This window comes from Coregonus clupeaformis, chromosome 28 (genome assembly GCF_020615455.1).
Source record: "Coregonus clupeaformis isolate EN_2021a chromosome 28, ASM2061545v1, whole genome shotgun sequence".
Lineage (NCBI taxonomy): Eukaryota > Metazoa > Chordata > Actinopteri > Salmoniformes > Salmonidae > Coregonus > Coregonus clupeaformis.
Genome location: NC_059219.1, coordinates 35114533 through 35131382, shown reverse-complemented (window position 1 = coordinate 35131382; position 16850 = coordinate 35114533). Strand labels below are relative to the sequence as shown.

The following is a 16850-nucleotide window of genomic DNA, read 5'->3' as shown; positions in this document are numbered from 1 at the left end:
CAATGAAAAGCTCAATAAACGATAGCTACATTGTGCAAAATGAAGGAGCGAGTCTGTGAATAAAGTTATGTGAAAGCGCTGACGTCATTTATTCCGCGTTGGCCTGGACGTGGCATCTGAGAAGACTGCGAAAGGAAAGCTGCACCCACTCTCTCTGTCTGGTTACAATAAACAGCTTTTGTTTTCTATTTTATTATCGTCACGCGGAGTTCTTTCACAACATGGGGCTAACAATTTCGTCGATATTTTCTAGGCTTTTTGGCAAAAAACAGATGAGGATACTTATGGGTGAGCAATCCTCTTATCAACCTGGCCAAGGAACTAGGTGGCTGCTAGCTAACGTTAGCTACCTAGTCGGAGGGAGTTGCCATATCAGGGATGTACTTTGCTTTTTGTAAAAATATTAGTTATAGTAAACTACCTGTTCACCTGTCTTGCCATATGTCTTGTAACGTAAACATTACTCGTTTGAGAGCAATCGGAGTAAAAACAGACTAGCTAGGATAACACTCCGTCTTAGGCGGAAGATGGCTAGCTATTTGTGATATTGCACAATATTTACTGGTAGTTCGTTCACTTAATACCAACGAATGGCTTAGCTACGTCATATCTCAGGTCTGTACAAGTTTGTAGTTGTAGTTAACTTTTTATAATGGGTCTCTAGCTTTCAATACAAAGTATCTAGACCCATGTCCATCACTCTTACAATAGCTTTTCCAGACTATATTTTGGGGTTGTGGATGCTGCTCCTAATTTGAGTTGAAGGCACAGTTGTTACCCTATATATTTGTATACGTTGTCCAAATCATTGCAGTTTGACAGCTGATAATGGGAAACTAGGCACCCCCTCTGTTAGCTGTCAGAGGTGACACAGAGACAGACCTGTCTTGTAATAGCTACCTATCTCTTTTCAGTTACAGTACAATATGTTTGTCTTGCTTTTTTGATTTTTTTGATTTTTTTGTATGGAAAATAAGTAACCTATCTGGGTTTATTATGATTGGGAAGTTTGTTGACATTACTCTTTTCTTCTGTAGTTGGTTTGGATGCTGCTGGAAAGACCACTATTCTCTATAAACTGAAGCTGGGGGAGATTGTAACCACTATTCCAACCATTGGTAAGAACATCTCTGGCAATGATCAGAGCCAAAGATTGATAGATCTCTAGCGTACACAACCATACACAAAACATGGGCCCTCTCAGCTCCTGGCACTGTCTTTAAAAGCATCTCCTCAGTAATCTGAAATGGGGGAGTTGCTTTCTCATGGAGCTTGTGGGCAAATTAAGATTTATTTTGATGTCTTGTTCTGGTGACTGACTTAGCATGACACACACATACACTGAGACCAATCTTTGATGTGTCACCATGGTAATCAAGTCCAATTGTTCAGGGATGTTGGCCTACCCTGTTTAATGTTAATGGAAATTGACAATAAGGTCCACACACAATTCAGTCTGTCAAATTTCAGAAAAATATATTTATTGGGACATGACAGTGAGGGATAGAACTGGAGCTAAATGGTTTTTAAGCATTGCATGACAATTGTTCTGGGACAAAGAACAGTAGATGGCTGCAATGCCTCCATGCTCCAGAGCTGTTAGTGCTTGCTGGGTGAGGGGGCTCTTTTTATGGAGCAGATTGGTTGATAAGTGTCTAAACTCCTAGACAAAATAAGTAGGGAAAAAAATAATGGTTTGTCCCACCTGAGATCAGATGGACAGAATAGGGTAACATTTCCATCATTTTTCATTTTCAACTTGAGCTACACAGGCAGTACTTTACTCCTATTGCAAATTGGTTTTAATTAGCCTATAATTTATACAGAACCTTATTTCTACCATAGTGATCTAGATCGGAGCTGTTTATGCTGGTAGAGGTCAGACTTGTGATTCTGGATCTAGTCTCGGTGTGAATTCCTGTTGCTGATGCTCTCTCTCGCTCTTCGGTGACTGAGTAGGTTTTAACGTGGAGACTGTTGAGTACAAGAACATTTGCTTCACCGTGTGGGATGTGGGCGGTCAGGACAAGATCCGCCCCCTCTGGAGGCACTACTTCCAGAACACACAGGTATGACACACACCTGTGACATCAGTGATGTCATCATAGCATATCTTTGAGATCTTAATTCAACTATACAAATAGTGCTAGAATCAATAGGTGTCAGAATGGTCCCTGTCAAAAGGACTCTTGTTTATCTAAAAAGCTAGGTTAATATGTACAGTAGACAAAATACATAACAACAGTAGCCTGACCTTTGAACCTTGACCTCACAGGGCCTTATCTTCGTAGTGGACAGCAACGACAGAGAGAGAGTAGCAGAGTCGGCAGAGGAGCTGTCTAAAATGGTAAGTGTTGCATACATGTCTAATTATAAGATACTGTTGTTTTTGGTCAAGGTACAGTATGCTTTTTGTGTTGGCATTTACAGTATTTCTGTGAAAAGGATCCTAAAACTGAGCTCATGGTTGACATGGGCAAATAAATAGTAATTCAATAGTAAATAATGGTGTTATTTATATAGTTGCCATTGTGACTGTGATCATTCATCTGTGTTGACACACACAGCCTTTTGTGGCCTATGGTTTCCCATTGACCGCTTGCATAAATGTTTTCCCTCCCCTTGTTCTCCCTACCAATTTCTCTCATTTATTTATCTCTCTCTTTACAGCTGCAGGAGGATGAGTTGAGGGAGGCAGTGTTGCTGGTGTTTGCAAACAAACAGGACCTGCCCAACGCTATGGCAGTGAGCGACCTCACAGACAAACTGGGCCTGCAGAGCTTGCGCAGCAGAGTTGTGAGTATCTCTTCTCTTTCTCACACACACACTTGAACAGTCCTTCCAAAGAGTTGTACAGTAAAATGTATTTCTGACCAGATAAACATGTAGTCCATGTAATATACATTGTGGCTATGCAGAGTTATTCATAAGTATGACATTACTGGCTTTTATTTACTGCAACTCATGTCGCTCTCCTTCCAGTGGCATGTCCAGGCTACCTGTGCTACCCAGGGCACTGGGCTATACGAAGGACTGGACTGGCTATCCAACGAGCTGTCGAAACGCTAAAGAATGGAGAAATCGCAGGACCGGAGTGAACAAGAGATCTGAACACGCGAGCGAGAGTAGAAGGGGCGCAGGCTGAGCATTTCATCAATGGAAAAAAAACTGCAACTTTTTAAATTATCAGTGTGTTTGTCTGGTAGAACTTGCAGTTATGGACTTTGCAATCAGTTCCTGTTCTGAAACCTTTTTTCATCATTCTTCCCTTTTATTCCCATTATTGTCATACCTGTAGATGTTTCTTAGACTGTTTATATCTTTATGCCACCCAACTTCCTCAACAGTAAAATTGTTTTAAGTTGCATGTTTAAAAAACAACATAACAACAAATAGATTCACATGATGGTTGTGTGCTGAAATTGATCGTTGTGGAATGGAACGGTGGGCCAATAGGTTTTGTTGGGTGGGCATTTTGATACCTGGAGTTTGTATGGGATCGGGGGGGTTTGGGTGCAAAACCCCTCTGGCCTCCCCTGACTGAGTCATTCCAGAGAGCTGAACCTGAAGGCCAGTTCCATTCCTAAACAATGTGAAGAGTGCAGGACCTTCAGTCATTTCAATGGCCATTATGATGCAATAAAATATGTTTTCCTTTTTCTTTTCTTAACTCTTAAAACATTGTCAGTTCTCTTTTCTGAGTGGGCGAGGTGGGACATAGTTGGTCATGAAGGAATGGAGAATCTTGAGATGCGGCCATGGTTCAAATAGTTGGGGATGTTTCTTAGCCTAAACAAGCTGTTCAGTTTTAGTTTGTACATTTTAAGCAAAGAGAGTGGATTCTTTAATTAGGTTTATCAAAACCGGATACCTTTATGAAAAGTGAATTGCATCTTGCAGAAAAAAATTGTGTAGTTAGGAAAGTAAGCTGCTTTAAAGTGCTTAGAAAAACAGTTCCATGCCCATGTCTTTACATTCCCTTCAGAAGTGCTCCCACTTAATCTTCAGATTAAAATCCTACTTAGATATTCATTGTTTACATTATGACTTGCTTTAAAGCTGCAATATGTAACTTTTTGGGCGACCTAACCAAATTCAGTTATAGAGCTCATTCATCGAATGCAAGTCTAAAAAGCAGTAGATTTGTTCTATGTGCGCTATTTCTATGCTTCCCCTTCCATTTAGTTTTTTGCATCTTTTACTCTCGGTTTTGTACAACAGCTTCAAACAACTGAAAAAATATTTAGTTTAGATGCTACAATGATTCTCTACACTATACTTGTGTTTTGTCACAAACTGAAATTTGGCAAACTATTAGAATTTTAGCAACCAGGAAATGGCAGAACGATTTCAGCATAGTGCAACTTTAAAAAGGCATTTATAAACAAGTTCAAAGCATGTGGATGTTTATAAGCAAAGCTTTCTTTGAGATAGTCAAACCAAGGTATTTTATTTAGAGAAGGCCCTAAATCTTCCAGACAATTTAACATGCAAAGACAATAGCTCACAATAAAACAGTCATTGCATGTGTATATTCATTAGTACTGATAGCAACATTGCACACTCATGACACTTAGTACAGGTTAGAAAAAAACCAGCACAGAGTTACCCTAACAATATCAACTTCCATCAAGCCACATTCAATAGGGCACGACATTAATACATATAAATGTATTAAGAAGAACAGACATGCCTCTGACATGTTGAGTATTTAAAGATATCAGCTCTATCCATGGTATTTATATCTGCAACATTCAGTATGTTAAACAAAACCCTGCTGGGTTGTTGGGGAGCATTCAAACTAAATAGCAAGTGCACAGATAATATAAACTGAATAGATTGAATTCCAGTCTACCTGCCACACACAAACCGACACTTCATTACCATCACATACTGTAGGGACTAATAGACCACAGCACTTTTCTGTTCCATTTCTCATTGCAACCAAAGTTACCAATTAAGATTACACATGCAGTTTGATATGCCTATTTTGGCCCATTCAATGTGAACTCTTCAATATCTATACTGAACAAAAATATAAACTTTACATGAGCTGAAATAAAAGATCCCATACATTTTCCATACGCACAAAAAGCTTATTTCTCTCAAATTTTGTGCACAAATGTGTTTATATCCCTGTTAGTGAGCATTTCTCCTTTGCCAAGATAATCCATCCACCTGACAGGTGTGGCATATCAAGAAGCTGATTAAATAGCGTGATCATTACACAGGTGCACCTTATGCTGGGGACAATAAAAGGCCTCTCTAAAATGTGGAGTTATGTCACAACTGGATGCCACAGATGTCTCCAGTTTTGAGGGAGCCTGCAATTGGCAGGCTGACTGCAGGAATGTCCAACATAGCTGTTGCCAGATAATTTAATGTTAATTTCTCTACCAACGTCGTTTTAGAGAATTTGGCAGTACATCCAACCGGCCTCACAACCACAGACCACGTGTGACCACGCCAGCCCAGAACCTCCACATCCAGCTTCTTCACCTGCGGGATCGTCTGAGTAGGGGGATGGGGGGTGCTGAGGAGTATTTGTCTGTAATAAAGCCCTTTTTTAGGGAAAAACTAATTCTGATTGGCTGGGCCTGGCTCCCCAGTAGGTGAACCTGGCTCCCAAGTGGGTGGGCCTATGCCCTCCCAGGCCGCACTCATGTGAAATCCATAGATTAGGGCCTAATTTATTTCAATTGACTGATTTACTTCTATGAACTTTAACTCAGTAAAATCTTTGAAATTGTTGCATATATATTTTTGTTCAATATAACTTAATTTGTGCTTTCTTCTGAAACCTTATAGAACTAGGAATGGAACAGTTCAGTGGATTACGGAGTCCCTGTCCTGTGTGAGTGCGTGGATTGGAGTGGTTTCCCTCGTCCTCCCAACCCATCTCCACTACACGCTTCTACACCACCACAGGTTCCCTCTGGTTGTTCTGACGTTTCACCACAAACACCTTCTGACCAGACACGGTCACTGTGTACACATAGTCCTCGAGCATGACTGTGAAGAAAGAGAACACAGGGAGGTCTGGTTAGAGCGGTATGTTGGGAGCAACAATACTGTGTTTGCGACTGACCCCATGTCACAGGTGTGTGTTGTCTGACTTACCGGACATGCGTTTGAAGGGTGGCTCAGCAGCACCCTGCAGTCTGAAGCGACACGCGGTCCGCACCATCTGCATTATGACCCCAGCTGTGTGCTCGTCATTCTCCAGTTCCCCCGCAGACTGAGAGAGGGGGGTAACAGGGAGTCAGTTGGGAATGAGATGGAGTTTAGGATAGGCGTGCTACAACCTGGGCTTTATCTAAGCTGCTAACAGGGCAGGACATATAGGTACGCATGTTTGTGTGAACATACCGCCAATACGCCATCCTCACTGATCACCAAATACCCCAGTTGATCAGGGATCCTCTCCAGACCCTGTGTTAGAGCGCTAGTAGTCTAAAACACAAACAAATGACATGCATGGACACATGTTAGGATCTGTGTGAGAGATACAATTCTCTGCCACCACAAACTGTTTAAGGCGCAAAGGAAATTAACTTTGCATCAACTCTGCTTTTGTGAATAGTAAAGCAGAATATAAGAGTTTATACTTGCCATTTTCACTTGTTTTGCCAGTTGAGGAAGCCCATCTGCTGTGTTTCCTCTCTTTTTTCACGTGACTTCATCAGCTGATGTGACGTCACGTCATTCCGATATAAAATAATTTTATCCTTTGTGAGGCATAAAACCAAAACCACTACTTATTTTATAAAACAATTTAAAGCTCTTCAATGTATTGCATTATCATTGAGAGACAGTAATTTTTTTCCTGCTCGCCATTTCATGATTTCTTTATTTTATATAGACCAGCAGATGGCGTTATCTGCGTTTTGTGACAGCTGACATCTCGAGCGCTCACCAAAAGCGGAAGTACTGGTCAGCTGACAGCTTCGTAATTCAGAGAAGAAACAAATTCCAGTCATCGCTTGTTTTTGCTGTTTTATCTTGTATAATTGAATAATGGCTGGGCGAGGTAAATTAATTGCCGTCATTGGTGATGAAGATACGTGTACCGGATTCCTACTCGGTGGCATTGGCGAGCTGAATAAAAATCGTAAACCGAATTTCTTGGTGGTCGAGAAGGAGACAAGCATCGCAGAGATAGAGGAGACCTTCAAGTAAGTTATAGCTAGCTATGTACCTAATTTTGAGATCGAAGATAAATACCTAAAAGCAGACGAATTGTGAGCTTGTTTTCACACAGGGTGAAGACGTCGAAAATTATCTGTGCTACACCAAACAGTACCTAACCTGTAATTCCCAGTATAATGGATACCATTTATTAAATTTTTTTTTTTTGGGGGGTGGGGGTGTTAAATCACATTATTTGGTGTTACAATCTGTAGGTGGTATCGTGATATCTGTATTCCATTAGGCCTAGTTATGTGATTTGAATCATAACACCTTGAAATACTACTAGTGTCTCTTTCAATCCATATACATTACTGCTGGGCAACATACCTTGTTGTTTGGTGTTTACAGGCCTGCACTGTAATGTTCAGTCGTAGTCTCTCTAATTTACTTACTTCTGTCACCCCCCCCCCCCAGGAGTTTCCTGACCCGCAATGACATTGGAATCATCCTGATCAACCAGTTCATAGCAGAGATGATCCGTCATGCCATCGACCAGCACATGGAGTCCATCCCTGCAGTGCTGGAGATCCCCTCCAAGGAGCACCCGTACGACGCCTCCAAGGACTCCATCCTACGCAGGGCTAAGGGCATGTTCTCCGCTGAGGACTTCAGATAAACACACAACACGTACCCAAAGATGCAAGGCCATGGTCTGGGCAGGGACAGAGATGGAGGAGGGGGACTTTGGAGACTGTCATGATCCTAAATGTGTTATCTTGTGTAATGCCATGGAAGGCTGTAAAGTATGAATTGGCCTGATGGCAGTTTCATGTGTTATCCATATTGACTGAGTCCATATGTGGTCCCTACAGTCCCACTCTCATCTCTTGCCAGGGTCCTGCTCCATCCACCTGGCAATGCACTTTCTCCAGACCCAATGTTGAATTGTTTGTTGTAATATTTAGTTTATCATTCCTTTGCCTGGAACATTATGGTATTACTATTCATTGACCACATTGATGGTTGAATTGTTTTGTTGTCTATGCCTTTCCGGGTTATTCATGTTGTATTACGCAGGTACTGTATCTTGTAGTGGTCTCATTCAGTCTGTTTTTCAAATGCTTGCTTCATTTTGTCATAACCTTGGGGAGAGTATGCTTTCATAAGAAATCTCAGCAAAGAATTGTGGATAGTCATTTTTCAGAGCATGCATGTGACAATGACTGTGTTTTAACTTCACATTTGTAATTTATGGAAACATGCCCTATGTGTATCTTTAAAAAAACGGTAAAGTAGCATTTCATAATCTGGTGAAATGTATCCTGTGGATTGGAGAATAATATTGTACATCTCATCAACAGAAAATCCACACAAAAAAATTCACAGCTTGAAAAAACGATATGTTGAGCGCTGCAAAATGACTATCTGTCGTAATGTATTGCGATTGTGACAGTTTTAACTTATACCTGTAAAATAATAGAAAATAAATTATTCTATCCAACCTGTCCTGTGTAAGTTATTAATGATAGTGTCAAGTCCAGCACAACTGTCTTAAATGTTTGATATTAGAAGACAATCGCACTTCACAAAGCCAAATGTGTTTAACAACTCACTGCATAGTTTAGGCAGAAGTGAAGTACTTCCCAGCATCTCTGCCAGTGGCAGCCAAGGACAAGCTCACAAGCTTCAATCACTGGAAAAAAATGAAAAAAACCTTAAAGCCCAGTGTATGACAATAAATCAGACTCAGAGTGGTTCCCATGATTAAAGCCTGACCCTGAGACTGACCCTGACTTATTACAGTATGTGAGGGCCTGCACACACGGATGCTGTGAACCAACTGGCAAATATTTGAACAACCTTGAGACGGGCCTCATCATTCTTCTTGCTGGACGTGTGTCCTTCAATTCTCTCCCATGTTCTTCAGTGAACCAGGGACAAACACCAACACACAAACACAGCTCTGTTCTACTAACTGCACTTTATAAAGATATGGAAGGTTGGCCAAGAGCTCAGTAGGCTATATAAGAGGTTCTCCCAGAATTAACCTGTCTCTGGACGCTGGGGATTTTTTCACGGACCTAACAGCCCTTACGGAGAACAGATGATTCCTGCCTGGTCTCTCGGTGTCATCCTCCTGGGCTACGTCTTTGGATTCCCAGTCCCCTTCAACAGCACTCAGAACGATACGAGGTAAGACATCTATCTACCTGTGGAAATTAGAGGTTGTATGGATGAATGGATGGATGGATAGAGATGTGACCTGTGAGGCATGTGCATTTTCTTTCCTCTATACAATATGAATATGAGACTTTTCCTCAACTCAACGACACAGTGGACAACGCTACAGAGTGAGTGTTGGGTTCTAGTACTAACAACTAATAAGAGTTTGACTAAATGTGAGAATAGTGAGACCAACAGACTGCTTTGCTCTTTCCGACCCTTTATGTCAAATGACACAGTCGAATGAAACAGAGATTCCCTTCCCTTTTCAGTGAGTACATTTATGGGTCTATATTTGTATAGTGTTGAAACCAAATGTTGTAAACCATTTAGAAGAAAGAACAGCTACGTTGCATCTCATGTTGGGCGACAGGTAGCCTAGTGGTTAGAGAGGCGAGCCAGTTTGAATCCCAGGTCTCAAATCCTAGATGCCATTGCCTACCATTGTGCCCTTAACCCCCCACAACAGCTCCCCGGGCGCCCAGTGTTGCAGCTCTCCGCACCTCTCCAAAATCATGTATGTGTGTCTTTCGGAGGGGTTGGGTTAAAAGTGGAAGTACATTTTCGGTTGTGTAATTTACCAATAAAGTGATCTTAATGTCTTGTTCTATCATTACAGAATGATACTTCCTATCGAGAATATGAGTCCATTATTGTAGGTCAGCTCTTCAAACTCCCCTTGTCCCCTGAGGGCCAAACAGATTTACTTTATCTGTGTAAAGACTATTGATTCACGATTGATTCATTTAAATCTTGTTTTCCACATGAAGCTGTGTAAACACTATTGACTAGCGATTTACTCTTTTCTATCTTGTTTTACCAGATGTGAAAGAACAAGTTTTGATTGATTGACAGACATTTTTCTAAAATATCTAATCTTTTTTCTTTTTTAAATGTACGCAAGTACAATGCGATTGAATGATTTGACTGAGCACACAAGCCTGTGTGTGTGTCCAACGGTTGTGTATGTGTCCAAATGTTGTGTGTGTGTGTCCAACAGCACTATTGCATATACATAACCATAATTGTTTCTTTAGCAGCAGCGACACGGTCATTGCTGCATGTCTGACCACCCAGCATGACCCACTAGAGACCTCTAACCTGATACTCCCCTCCTTTCAATACAGAGGCAGTGTGTCTCTCTGCTACCTTCCCACCTGTATGAACTCTAATCTGGCGTCAGCCCTGCAGAAAGACCAAAGACCCCCACGGGATAGGCAGAAAATGACACTGACACAACACAGCTTAAATCGGCACACAGCTTTTTAATAACACGTTTTATCACATTGGTTGCAGCTTTTTACAAACTAGGAGTTCAACTCTGTTGTTGCTCTTTTGCCAACAGGCCTGAGGAGCCAATGCAGAGTTGGAACGAGACAGATAGCAACTCAACATTACCTATGTGAGTTCTCTTTTCTATTATTATAAACAGGCATTTACCCTTTATTTTAGCACATGTTCCAATATGTCATTAATAATTTATTTCCCCTCTACTGCACATGGACACAGGTACAATGGTCCTCTGCGCCTTAACATTGAAAGAAAAATTCCAGTGTAAGTATGTGTATTCAGTCACTCATCATACATTTGATCAGTAGGTGGCGCTTTATCTCTAAAGGAGGGAAGACAAAAAGCATTACTAAACTGTACATCGTTGAAGTGAAATCAATGTTTCCTCTGTCCTTCTTGGCAACTGTTTTTAGGCGCTGCGTGGTGAGTCTCTGTGCCCTAAATAATCTAGGACATGAACTGAACCGGGGCGGGGACGAGAGCGCAGGCAGTGCAACCAGAGACCCACATGGCAACGGCAAGAGATGAGAGGAAGAGCAGTGGAGGAAGATGAGAAAATGTGTGATGTGGGGCCTCATACAGGAGCTGCTGGCTGTGCTCTATTTCTCTGAAACCATTACTTTTCTTTGCCTGCTTTCCTTTGTCACCACTGATCTGGAAGGACAAGAGGATTGAGAGAAACGTTGAAATATTGTAGTCACTACACCTGCATATTGCTTATGTGCACCACTTGGTGATGGAGGAGAGGACACAATAGGAGAGTAGTTGTACAGAGTGTAATTTGTGTGTAGTAAACTTAACAAGTTGCTATTTATTAAAGACAGATTAATAATTTGATGATCCACTTTTAATAAAGAAAATTATCAAATATTTGTCATTGTGTGACGCAGGACTGGCTCCAGGCATAAGTGACATTTAGGGCCCCCCTAAATGAATACACAAGATGCAAGTTCGAAATGTGATTGTGCCGTCACTCAATTAGCCATGTCAGCTAACCATTTTTAGATTGGTAAATTAGTCTAGCCAGGTATCTAAACTTGTAGTAATCATGGCTGAATACCGACCGGGCACGCAGGGCACGTGGCCAGGGGCCTGACCTCCAGGGGGACCCCATTGATTAGTCACTCTCGCTCAGATATCATTAACATGGCATAAACTCTGCAAAAAGGTGGGTGAAAAACGAGGGATGAAACTGCCACAAATCAACGAACATCAACGTGAAGCCAAACCGGTGAAAACGCTGACCAGAGAAGGGGCGCAGGTCAAAAGTAGAGATGCGAAGGTCCTTATCGATGTGATGCGGACGGTTTTGGGAGAGACTCGGGATGTGCTATATGATGGCTTTTCGGACGAGGAGACTGGACGCTACAAATACCTCCTCATTAGGAAGCGCAAGGATCCTGAGGTCAAGTCCCTCTACCCTATAACCAGCAACTGGCAGTATGGATGGGGTCTGGGTAAAAAAAATAAAAAAATCTTATTTTAAATTATTAGGCTTAATTGTTGATTAACCAATTAAACAGGCATTCTAGCAACATGATAAAACCACTCATCATGGATTTGGAATGTTTAAATGTTTTCTACTTTGAAATAGCCAAAATGAAATGGCACAGCACATGCAATGGGGCATACAGTAGAAAAACTACTCAGGGGGTGACATCATGGTCCTGCCCAGCTTTTATATCTACTACATTCCATGTCTTATCTCTGGTTGTCATGGTAACTGTCCCTGCTCTGTTCCCCTCTGAATGCCGGTGACATGAACAAGGCCTACATCCCAATGTACGCACTCAACGCCATTGTGAAAGAGAGCTTCTTCCGCAAGAACGGCATCTTCCCTCACGCCGCCACCTCAGACACCGTGGCGTGATGGTGCCCACCGGATCACACAGGACCCAACTGACAATACAGACACACCACCAACACCTGCACTGGTTTTATTGTGTATTCATCCTATTTTGTGAAGACGAAAATCGTCTAAGCTGCTAAATAGAATGTGTAAAATAAAAGCATGGTTTTGGAAACTTGTGCCACTGGAGTTTGAGATGGATATTGCCAGGTTGGCCAACGTGCCCTCCACATGCCCCTCCCCCCTTTCAACACACACTGTCTAAATGATAATTAACTAAATTATTAATGTGAAGTCATCCACCAGACACTCAGACCTTTGCCCCTGTTGGCTATGAGGCTATGGCCTAATGTCATTAATCATTCACCTGCTAGATTAATATCATATTAAGTCCTGCTTTTCACAAATGGGCAGATCAGCTTACTTTTACCTGGCTGCCACAGGTGGGCAAGGAGAGTTGGTCTGCAGTCAGGGATGAGTGAACCAATGCTGAGCCCAGACAATAGAGTGGATTCTGTTACAGTTGGCTACTCTGGTAACAGGGAGAGGGATTGATGGCCAGACACTGGCCCTGAGGTAAGGGGGCATGCCATGGTCCCGTGTAGCTCAGTTGGTAGAGCATGGCGTTTGCAACGCCGGGGTTGTGGGTTCGATTCCCACAGGGGGCCAGTATGAAAAAATGTATGCACTCAGTAACTGGAAGTCGCTCTGGATAAGAGTGTTTGCTAAATGACTAAAATATAAAAAATATATGCCCACCAGCCCCCTTACCTCCCATCTCTCTAATTAGAGGGATGAAAATGTATCGCCTCACCACAGTTTGATAGGTAGTAGACTATTCTGATGTGTCTAACATACAACATAACAATGAGCTTTCTCTTCTCCTTACAGAATTCTATTGCTGCCTGTTCAAACAACTAAGTCAGTGAGCCCCAGTAAAGATCATGCTGTGAGTCTATTAGTATAGTTACCACAAGGGGGAGCCCAAATCTCACAATAGACAGAGCTGTGAGCATGATGACATGATATGGCAGCTCAGTCAAAAGCCGCTCTGAAATTACATGAATGATCATTCAAAGCAATGTACTGTAACCCAAGGGACAAAGGCTGGCATTTATGTGAAATGTAACTACCCTAATTTAGTATAATAAAAAAATAAATATCTACAAAGTATCTACTTATGTCAGTCAAAGACTCTACTTGAATCACAGCATTGACCACCAGACAACAACACAGGGGCGAATGACCTCCAGAGAGTGCCACTGTTTTTTCATAGACGGATCAATGGCAATACTCTATTGTAACACAGAGCATTAGTGTAGATATTGTCCAAAAAATGTGAGACGTGCCATGGCAATTCACTGCATTGGCACTTTAGCTATCAAACAAATTGGAAATGACAGGCTCCTCTTTTTCTTAGTCTGATGATGCTCTCTCTCTCTTGTCACAGGGCCCCATCAGAACAGCAGGCTGTGCTCTGTCAGATAAATGGCTCTCATTACCCACCCAGACACTCCCACTGAGAGACAGCATTAGCACAGGCAGCCAAATGTCACCAAAGCCAGATTCCGAAGCATAGAAATATACTAAACAAAAATATAAACGCAACATGTAAGGTGTTGGTCCCATGTTTCATTAGCTGAAATAAAAGATCCCAGAAATTATCCATACGCACAAAAAGCTTATTTCTCTAAATTTTTTGGCAAACATTTGTTTACATCCCTGTTAGTGAGCATTTCTCCTTTGCCAAGATAATCCATACACCTGGCAGGTGTGGCATATCAAGAAGCTGATTAAACAGCATGATCATTACACAGGTTCACCTTGTGCTGGGGACAATAAAAGGCTATTCTAAAATGTGAAGTTGTCACAAAACACAATACCACAGATGTCTCAAGTTTTGAGGGAGTGTGCAATTGGCATGCTGACTGCAGGAATGTCCACCAGAGCTGTTGCCAGAGATTTGAATGTTTGTTTCTCTACCAACGTCGTTTTAGAGAATTTGGCAGTACGTCCAACCGGCCTCACAACCGCAGACCACGTGTAACCACGCCAGCCCAGGACCTCCACATCCGGCTTCTTCACCTGCTGAGGCATATTTGTCTGTAATAAAGCCCTTTTGTGGAGAAAAACTCATTTTGAGTGGGTGGGCCTAGCTCCCAAGTGGGTGGGCCTATGACCTCTCAGGCCCACCCATGGCTGCGCCCCTGCCCAGTCATGTGAAATCCATAGATTATGGCCTAAGGAATTTATTTCAATTGACTGATTTCCTTATATGAACTGTAACTCAGTCAAATCTTTGAAATTGTTGCATGTGTCATGATTTAACTGGATTTGAACCCAAATGCAGACAACTACACCAAGCCAGAGAAGGTTTAACAGGTTTATTTACAATGTTCAATTAGTCCAGGTTTCCAATAATAGGGGAAGAGCAAGTCCAGGTTACAGGGAGGGTAACAGATCCAGGTCAGGGCAGGTGTGGTACCGTAATGTCCTAGTGTCCGTGGTGAGTCCAAAAGGGAGGTCCGGTAGTGGAAAGCAGGATGGTGGTGGCAGGAGTGAAGCGGAGGCAGGAGTCAGGTTCCAATAATCTGTGGCACAGGAGAAAAGTAAATAGAACAGGCCAAAAACACAAAGAGCGAAAACAAACAGGTTGAGTCGACAGCGAGACTAACATGGTCGTCTTGACTATGATCTGACGATGAGTGGCAAGTTTGACCGGGTCTTAAAGGCTGAGGTGATTATGGTGAATGAGCTGCAGCTGGAACCCTGACTCCCGCACACCAGACTTCACTCCTGCAATCAAGGACAGACAGAGGGGAGGGGGAGAGCAGAGAGAGCTACCTAGCAGCAGTAGGCCTAACAGTACCCCCTCTACGGACGCCACCTGGCGGCCGACAGGGTTTATCAGGATGTAACCTATGAAACTCACGGACCAGAGCAGGATCCACAATGAAGCTCCTGGGCACCCAGGAACGTTCCTCAGGACCATAACCCTCCCAATCCACCAGGTACTGGAAACCACGACCCCGGCGGCGAACATCCAGAAGTCGCCGGACAGTGTAGACCGGACCCCCACCCACGATCCTGGGCGGAGGAGGGGGACGAGAGGGCGGGCACAGAGGGCTAACCGACACAGGCTTAATCTGGGAAACATGAAAGGTGGAATGAACCCCTAGGGAGGCAGGAAGCTGTAGCTTAACCGCGCAGGGGTTAACAATAGAAAGTATCTTGAACGGTCCTATAAAACGAGGCGCCATCTTCTTAGACTCCACTTTCAATGGAAGGTCACGTGACTTAAGCCATACCTCTTGACCAGGAGAGTAACCGGGAGCCTGGGACCGGTGACGGTTGGCTTGCCTCTGCATGTACGCCGAAGCTCGGGACAGAGCTACCCTGGCCTTCCTCCAGACCTTGAAGCAGCGGCGCATGTGGGACTGCACCGAGGGTACCGCCAGTTCCCTCTCTTGAGAAGGGAACAGGGGAGGTTGATAACCCAGAGCACACAGAAAGGGAGACAAACCAGAGGAAGCGCTAGTCAAGGTGTTATGAGCATATTCCACCCAGGGGAGCATGGAGCTCCATGACCCAGGGTTAGACCCTGTGACACAGCGGAGAGCGGTCTCCATCTCCTGGTTCGCTCTCTCGGCTTGCCCGTTGGTCTGGGGTGATATCCAGAGGACAGGCTGGATGTGATGCCCAAAGCTTTACAGAAAGCTTTCCATACCTGGGAGACAAACTGGGGACCCCTGTCAGAGACAATATCCGTGGGTAGACCATGAGAGCGGAACACATGTTCAACCAAAATATCAGCCGTCTCTCTGGCAGTGGGCAGTTTAGGTAGGGCCAAAAAATGAGCGAACTTAGAAAAACGATCAATCACAGTAAGAATGACAGTCTTTCCAGACGAGGGGGAAGTCCAGTGACAAAATCCATAGCAATGTGCGACCAGGGCCGGCTGGGTATAGGTAGAGGTCGTAGATGACCAGCGCTGGCCTGGGTGGAGTTCTTACTTCGTGCACATACCGTACAAGCAGCAATGAAGGCTCGAGTGTCCGCCTCCATCGTGGGCCACCAGAACTTCCGTCGCACAAAGTCAAGGGTCCGCGAAACTCCAGGGTGACAGGTAAGGGGAGACGAGTGAGCCCACTGAAGTACCTGGGAGCGAGCAGACTCAGGGACAAACAACCGGTTAGGAGGACCCCTCCCAGGGTCAGCTTGATGATGTTGAGCCTGTCTAACAATCCCTTCGATGTCACATGTGATGGCCGCAATACTGCAGGTAGGAGGCAAGATGGGTTCAGGGTTACTACCAGTATCAACAGCCGAATGAACACGAGACAGGGCGTCAGGCTTG

General features: G+C 43.4%; 3 protein-coding genes across 3 annotated transcripts; 2 read left to right on the top strand and 1 right to left on the bottom strand.

The window, feature by feature from the left end:
• The first annotated feature begins 111 nt into the window (after positions 1-111).
• Positions 112-3679, top strand: LOC121543709 (ADP-ribosylation factor 4). The gene is made up of 6 exons (XM_041853849.2): positions 112-288; positions 1038-1118; positions 1960-2069; positions 2276-2347; positions 2671-2796; positions 2983-3679. The coding sequence occupies exons 1-6, from the start codon at positions 222-224 to the stop codon at positions 3067-3069; spliced, it is 543 nt and encodes a 180-aa protein (XP_041709783.1). The 5' UTR covers positions 112-221; the 3' UTR covers positions 3070-3679.
• A 2021-nt stretch (positions 3680-5700) lies between these two features.
• lamtor4 (late endosomal/lysosomal adaptor, MAPK and MTOR activator 4) lies at positions 5701-6836 on the bottom strand. Its single transcript, XM_041853852.2, has 4 exons — positions 6613-6836; positions 6370-6453; positions 6121-6238; positions 5701-6012 (listed from the first exon to the last, which is right to left on the bottom strand). The coding sequence occupies exons 1-4, from the start codon at positions 6613-6615 to the stop codon at positions 5915-5917; spliced, it is 303 nt and encodes a 100-aa protein (XP_041709786.1). The 5' UTR covers positions 6616-6836; the 3' UTR covers positions 5701-5914.
• Positions 6837-6916: 80 nt separating this feature from the next.
• On the top strand, positions 6917-8632 carry LOC121543710 (V-type proton ATPase subunit F). The gene is made up of 2 exons (XM_041853850.2): positions 6917-7175; positions 7606-8632. The coding sequence occupies exons 1-2, from the start codon at positions 7018-7020 to the stop codon at positions 7805-7807; spliced, it is 360 nt and encodes a 119-aa protein (XP_041709784.1). The 5' UTR covers positions 6917-7017; the 3' UTR covers positions 7808-8632.
• The last annotated feature ends 8218 nt before the right edge of the window (positions 8633-16850 follow it).